The sequence below is a fragment of the Arachis hypogaea genome, chromosome 12 (assembly GCF_003086295.3).
Source record: "Arachis hypogaea cultivar Tifrunner chromosome 12, arahy.Tifrunner.gnm2.J5K5, whole genome shotgun sequence".
In the NCBI taxonomy this organism is placed as follows: domain Eukaryota; kingdom Viridiplantae; phylum Streptophyta; class Magnoliopsida; order Fabales; family Fabaceae; genus Arachis; species Arachis hypogaea.
The window spans coordinates 21,359,675-21,366,822 of NC_092047.1; the positions used below are offsets into that span (position 1 = coordinate 21,359,675).

Genomic DNA, 7,148 nt, shown 5'->3' on the forward strand with positions numbered 1-7,148 from the left:
AAAAAGCATAAACTATAAATATAATGTAACTCTAAAAACTCAGATCTGAGACTAAGTGTAATCCTAATGTGATGAATCTGAATGTGTGTGGATGCGCGTTGAGTTTCTACATGTTCCATAGGTTTAATCTGCATTTGTGGGCCAAAAACTGGGTCAAAAAATGGCCCGAAATCACCCCCAGTGTATTCTGTTATTTTTGCAGATTGCGCAGGTCACACGTACGCGTCGTCCACACGTTTGTGTCATTCAGCGTTTTTCCTTGCCATGCGTTCGCATTAGGCATGCATCCGCGTCATTCGTGCAGACTCCAATCCACGCATTTACGTCAGGCACGCGTTCGCGTCGTTGCAAATTCTTCACTTCACGCGTTCGCGTGGGCCATGCGCTCGCGTCATTGCTCGCTGGTCTTCTCCTTAGTTTCTTGTGTTCCTTCTATTTTTGCAAGCCTCCTCTCCAATTTCCAAGTCATTCATGCCCTATGAAGTCTGAAACACTTAACACACAAATCATGGCATCGAATGGGATAAAGGAGAATTAAAATACATAATTAAAAGTCTCTAGGAAGCAAGTTTTCAATCATAGAGTGATTTTGGGAAGGAATTGTAAATACATGCATATCATATGAATAAGTGGGCAAAGATTTGATAAAACCACACAATTAAACACAATATGAATCATAAAATAATGGCTTATCAAGCACCTCCCCTAAAACGTGGACTCTGCCACCCTTTCTGGGTTCCAACCAAACCATTCCGCAACCCTCTTTATCGGGTTCAAAATCAAATCAGTTCAAAATCAAGTTGTTTCCAAAAGTGCATCATTATCATATTTCAAGAGCACCAATTCAAACTCAAATCAATTTCCAACAGGGTATACTCGATTTCAAAGGTTTTACAAAATAACTTTAAAGAAGCATTTCAAGAACAGTCCATTTCACAAAACTGAACAATAACCTAGCCAACTAAGCATTCATATTCATCCAAGACAACCAACAATTACATAGACTTATACAATCACTCAAAGATACATTTTCTCACATCAATATCCATATATAATAATTCCAATTCATAAAGTGTAGTTTTCTGAAAAAGGCCCCTACCTCGACAAGCAAAACCATAACCCAAGCGCCTCACAAAAATCCTTTCGTCTTGACCCGAATCGACGGCAACCAAAACGTCAGCTCTGCTTGCTTTCACAGAAGCAGAAACAGTCTCAACGCCACATGCAAACTCGGTTTCTAACTCCTAAAACCATTAACATTCACGAATACTTTATTACACGGAATAGAGCATTAACGCAGGGGCTCTCGAAATAGAAATACTTACTGAACTAACAAATTAAAGCAGCCGCAAACTTCGAGCACGACATACAAGCATCGATACACAACCCTACAACAGACAACGCCTGCAACACCTCATCATAAATTAACAGAACAGCGACAAAAAGGCTTTTCAAACCAAAAACGCTTACCAAGACAGAGGAAGAATGGCTGAACTGAAACGGCGGTGGCCTCCGAACCCATTCGGCGGCAGCCCCGGCAGCCACCTCAAGCGGCAGCGGCGACTTGAACAACATGCATCGACAATGAAGTTCCCAAAAACTTAACAGAAAGGAAAACCAACTTAAAACCCTTACCGACAGAGCATTCTCCGGCGGTAGAGGCAGCTTCGTCCCCTCTCATCCATAATAAACCACGACGGAGATAGAAGCTGGCAGTGATGGCGGCGGTTCCGACGAAGGCGACGCGAACAGCGGTTGGGCGCGGTGTTTGGACCCCAGCTCAGCCTCAGATCTCTCTCTCTCTCGTCTGCTCCCGAGCTCTCTCTCTGCCTCTGCCATAAGTGATGGCGATGACTTCACGACGGGAACAACGACGGTGCGGGTACAGCAGCGGCGGCGACGGGCTTCACGGCGAGGGGCGACCGCGGCAGCACGAGCCCGCGTAGAGGATGGCAGACGCGACTCTCTCTCCTTGAGGCTTTGTCGGCGGCAGCAGCGCAACCCTTTCTCTCTTCTCTATTCTTCGTGCGCTCACCCTCCTCAGTGCAACACGGCGGCGCGACAGCAGTGATGCCCGCGGCGCCGTGCTTCCTCTTCCCCCCTTTTGGATCTCCCTCTTCTCTCTTCCCTTTCTTTCTTCTCTTTTTTCTAGTTTCCACTCACAAAACCATGTCTGTGTGTTGGTGAGGAAGAGTGAGTGAGGTGTGTGCTGAGTGTGTGAGCCATGGGTGGGGGATTGGGTGAGAGAGATGAGTGTAGTGTTAAGGTTTGGGGTACTGTGGGGTAGTTTAGGTATTTTTATTAAAAATAGGGTTAGTAGTGTAATTTCATAAAATAATTAAAGAGATAAAGTAATAATCAAAAACCAATTTAAATATAAAATTTCTATCTTTAAAATACCTTCCAATTACAATTTGTAAATTATTTTCGTTCAAATGCTAATTTAATAAAAATTAGAGATAAGTAAATTAAATCTCTCTTATTTATAAAATAAGGTTAAAAAATCTAGATATTAAAAATTAAAACATAAAAATATTTATTGTTTTTCAATTACAAGAACTCTAAATTATAAATAAGAATTACACTACAAGAAAAAGGGCAATTATCGACGCTAAAAATCGACGGAAAAATCTTCGTCGATAATTTTCGACAGTTTGTCGTCGATAAGATAAGAAAATAAAAATTAAAAATAAAATATTAAAATCGACGACCGAGTCGTCTATTATTTTAGAAACTTAGAACGTTCCTCTGCCAGTGTTGCATTGCCGACAGAGATTGGGTTGGGATATTTTTTTTCCTTTAAAATCGACAGGATTGTCGTCAATTTTAATATTTATTATATCGACGGCTTTGGCCGTCAATAAATTTAAACGATGAAGATCTTTTTTAAAATGAGAAGGATGGTTTAGATTTATTATATAAAATACACGGCTAAAGTGTTGATTTTTTTCCAAATAAAATCGACGGTAAATTCCGTCGATTTTTATCAACAAAAAATTTTTGCCCGCGTTTAGTTCCTGCGTCCCTCGTTTCTCTCCAGTTCACCTCAGTTTATCTCAAAAGTTAACCCCAATTGGCGCCTTCTCCATTTCACCAACCCTCCTTCTCTGATGCCGCCGTGCCTTTTCGCTCTGCTGCCACCGTGTTGTTGCTCTGCTGCTCTCGCACCCGTCACACACGCGCCGCCGCCCCTTCGCCCCTTGTTTCAGATCGAAAACACGTCGTAACACCTCCTTCTTCGTATGAATCTCCAGAAATTTGTCAATGAACTATTACGAGTGCTACTTTAATTTGCAACAAATGATTTCATAGTTCCTTTTCTCTTTACTTTTCTATGCTGTTTCCTTGTTTTGTGAATTGTGATTTTGAATTTACGATTTTTGAATGTAGTTCTTCTTCTCTGCTCTGCGAATGGTTGATTTCCTTCTTTTTTTTAAGTTTCTGTGATTTTTGTAAAGTCTCTGCTTGCTCCATATCTCATTTTTTTATTCTTCCCTGTAGCTGCTTTGGTTTTACCTGCTATATGAAGAATTTCATTCTGTTATCTCAATCTCTTTGTTCAATTCAGCAATTAATTCAAATTGTATTAGAATTTGGAACTATGGTTTCACTTAATCTGTAACCCTAACTTGCTCTTTTTCAGAGCTTGAAATGAAGAGGATTTTCCACGACATTTTCAAAGAAAAGCAGAAGAAAAGCGTGGAAGCTGGTACAATTCCAAGTTTCTACAAGAAGGCATGTGAAATCGTTACTTTTTCATACTTCGTTCTAGTATAAAATTTATGTGTCTATATCATAGTAGTCTTCTCCCTCTTCACAATAAAATTTGAATTAGTTCCCAGTGCATCATATCCCTACCAAATCAAACCCAATTTGCCCCATAATTGTGCCAGACAGGTACAATTTTGTCAGAGTATCTGTCTTTGCTGCATATAGGATTAATTGTACACAAGTCCTCTAATGTGTAATAGGATGGTTAAGTTTATCAGTGAAAGCAATATTTTTCCTCCGTCAACTTTTTGTTTTCTTTTGCCAATCATACCTTCTGCTTCAATCTATTTTCTGTCTGTCACAGTAACTTGCATCCAGTTTAATCCTGTTAATGATAGTTACTTCATTAGCGGATCCTTGGATGCTAAGGTTCGCATATGGAGCATTCCTGATAGGCAGGTTGTTGATTGGACTGATATGCATGAGATGGTTACTGTTGCTTGTTATACACCAGATGGTCAGGTTGGTCTAAAGATTAATATGCATCCATTCACAACATTTGGAAATTCAACTTTTTTAGTTGAGTCTCAATCAAATTTGCTGGTTCCTGTAGAGTGCACTGGTTGGTTCTTACAAGGGCAGTTGCCACTTATATAACGCATCAGGTACCATCGCTGAGACTTTATTTTCTAATAATTTTTATAAACTGTGCCTGTCCATGCACTATTTTCTGGTGATTGCGGGGGGCACTGATTGTTATATTTTTACCTTTTGTTCAGAAAATAAGTTGCAACAAAAAAGTCATATCAATCTGCAGAACAACAAGAAGAAATCACATCTCAAAAAAATTACATGTTTCCAAGTAAAAGAATCATTTACTACTGTGCTCTTATATGAAATATGCTCCTTTTTTCTTGTAAAAAATGTTGAACAAAGGAAAAATAAAACCAAAAGGCCAAAGAAGGGTGCCTGATTAGTTTGATATGCTTTTACTTTGTTACAATGCTTATTCAATTATGCTAATCTTTCTAATTGAAGCTCATGAACAGTTTGCCCCAGGAAGTTCATCAGAGGTACTTATCACATCTGCTGATTCACGAATTCGGGTTGTTGATGGTGTTGATCTGGTTCAAAAGTTTAAAGGTATTTATTTAACCAACATTAGTTATATATCAATTGAATTTTTTAGAAAGATAATATAAGTAGTGAATACACTGTTTGATTAACTACTTTCTTGTGTATAAAATGTATTATGTTAATTCTATGGTAACTATTCTTTTTCATGTATCTTTGTATATGGTAACTATGATTAACTACGTTCTTGAAAATTTATGTGCCTTCATGCAGAAACCTGAAGAAGGATCAGTCAGTCATACAGTACAGCAATTGGCAAAGTACATGTTTCTGAAGGTATCATTTTCTGGCTAACTTATTCATTGGTTATATCTGCTTAAACTTGTGATACTTTTCTTAGTTGGTGACATTTTTCTTGAATATTGAACACTGATTGCTGATGATTTGGATGCAATGTGGGTTTGCTTAAGAGAAAATTGTGTAATAGATGATGCTACTAGCTTGGGTTTCCATGCTAAAAGTTGCCCAAAAGTTGAGAAGATTATTTCTGATTTTGTGAATGAGCACATCTATAATGCTCCTTCACTTGCAGCTGCATTAATTAGAATACATTTTCATGATTGTTTTATTAGGGTAATTATTTAGTTATTACTTAAATAATTACTAATTATCTTGTTGTGTTTCAAAATAACCCAAGTTTTAATTTTCAAGGGTGTGATGGATCAGTGCTTCTGAACAACAGAAACAAGCAAGCTGAGAAGAATGCTCCGCCAAACTTGACAGTGAGAGGGTTTGACTTCATTGAGGGAATAAAGAGCCTTGTAGAAGCTGCATGCGCTGGTGTTGTTTCTTGTGCTAATATCTTACTTTGGCTGCCAGAGACTCTATTGTTGCCATTGTGAGTACATCAACATAATAATCATTCATCAACACTAATATTATATAATTAACATGAAATTTTCTTCAGGGTGGACTCCTCTGGAAAGTTCCAATAGGTAGAAGGGATGGTTTAGTTTCTAATTTGTTAGAAGCAACAAAAAATATTCCTGCTCTATTTGATAACTTCACCACCCTGCAAACTAAGTTTAACAATGATGGACTTGATCTCAATAACTTAGTCATCCTATCTGGTATTTACATTAATAAGTAGCTTATTAATAAGTAGCTTATTAATAATACATAGATGTATAATGTAATATTTTATATGCTATATATTATACTTATTTAAATCATCGAATGTGTTATGTGTGTACGTGCAGTGAATTTTGACAAATTTGAGTGGAATCACAAGAGCATGTCTTGATTGACCAATTTTTAACCCAATTCATTGTACTAAAAAAAAAGGGTGTTTCATTCAAAATAATTGCTATTCAAGAAGTTCCCATTTGAATAAAATAGCTGATAAGAAACATGTGAAGTGATGGGATAAAAATTGCACAATGCTCAAGTTGCTTTTTTGCCTTAAATCAAATTCTCATACAAGATGCTCCAAATAATTAACCTTATTAATAGTTCTCAAGGTACAATTGAAACCGATAGAATTTGTCTATATGAAAGAAAATATAAAAACCATTGTACCACAGTTATATAACCAAGTTATTAAGAGAAGAGGCCTATTCACTTCAGATTCTCAGTTATTGGTCAACAGTGTTATTGTACCATAGCTTGTACCTTGAATCTATCTGATATCTAATGATTGCTACCTAATCGTTATGGCCATTCAGATTTCACTTACACAGGCAAGAATAGATATGAGTGAACTCGATGAGGACTCTGATGGTTTCTTTCAGCCACATGTATGGATTCTTATTGTTATTGGGTTTCCTATTTAGTGTGCTCTTCATGTGTTTAATTGAGTTGTCTCATTTTTCCATTAAAAATGCAGCTATATTGATATGCTTGATAACAATCTGGATATGGAGCGCAATGAGATCTTGAAGCAATTCATAAAGACAAGGGATTATTCTGAATTATTTGTAAAAGCATATCTTGTGAGTAGTTCATTTTCATCTTATAAAACTTTTTTATTTCTATAAACATTATAGTAGTGGCATAATTAGTGTATGTTTATTAATTTGTTACAATATGAAATTAATGAATTTAGATTCCAATTTGTGGTTCTATATGACCCCGCTCTTATCATTTGCATCTTTGGTTACAATAAAATCGACGGCAATGCTGTCGCTTTTTAAATTTAACATAGACAAAAATCGACGGCAATGTTGTCGATTTTTAATGTAAAATAGACAAAAGAAAATGGAAAATATGTCGGTAATTTAATAATTAAATTGACAACTAATTTATCAATTTTAATAAATAAAAATATCGACACAAGTGTCGTCGATTTTAGATAATATTATCGA

The 7,148-nt window shown here is 36.8% G+C and overlaps 2 protein-coding genes across 24 annotated transcripts in view; one reads left to right on the top strand and one right to left on the bottom strand.

Annotated features, from left to right (window-relative positions):
* LOC112729819 (SWI/SNF complex component SNF12 homolog) overlaps positions 1–1,839 on the bottom strand; it is a 44,704-nt gene extending 42,865 nt beyond the window's left edge. The window contains 3 exon segments of the mRNA XM_025779966.1: positions 1,100–1,244; positions 1,471–1,563; positions 1,693–1,839. Of these exon segments, the coding sequence (XP_025635751.1) occupies positions 1,100–1,244; positions 1,471–1,563; positions 1,693–1,839 (385 nt within the window).
* A 1,105-nt stretch (positions 1,840–2,944) lies between these two features.
* On the top strand, positions 2,945–6,908 carry LOC112727116 (uncharacterized WD repeat-containing protein C18H10.05). Of its 23 annotated transcripts, none has more exons than XM_072209006.1 (10): positions 2,986–3,240; positions 3,644–3,735; positions 4,076–4,233; positions 4,325–4,376; positions 4,491–4,573; positions 4,761–4,854; positions 5,059–5,121; positions 5,497–5,683; positions 6,510–6,581; positions 6,671–6,908. In XM_072209006.1, exons 3-8 carry the CDS (start codon positions 4,103–4,105, stop codon positions 5,518–5,520), a joined length of 447 nt encoding a protein of 148 aa, XP_072065107.1. In that variant the 5' UTR covers positions 2,986–3,240; positions 3,644–3,735; positions 4,076–4,102; the 3' UTR covers positions 5,521–5,683; positions 6,510–6,581; positions 6,671–6,908. The 23 variants fall into 23 exon arrangements, with proteins under 23 accessions (XP_072065116.1, XP_072065122.1, XP_072065105.1 ...); XM_072209012.1 differs by having other exon boundaries at positions 5,512–5,683; XM_072209007.1 differs by having other exon boundaries at positions 2,986–3,223.
* Positions 6,909–7,148: the final 240 nt, after the last annotated feature.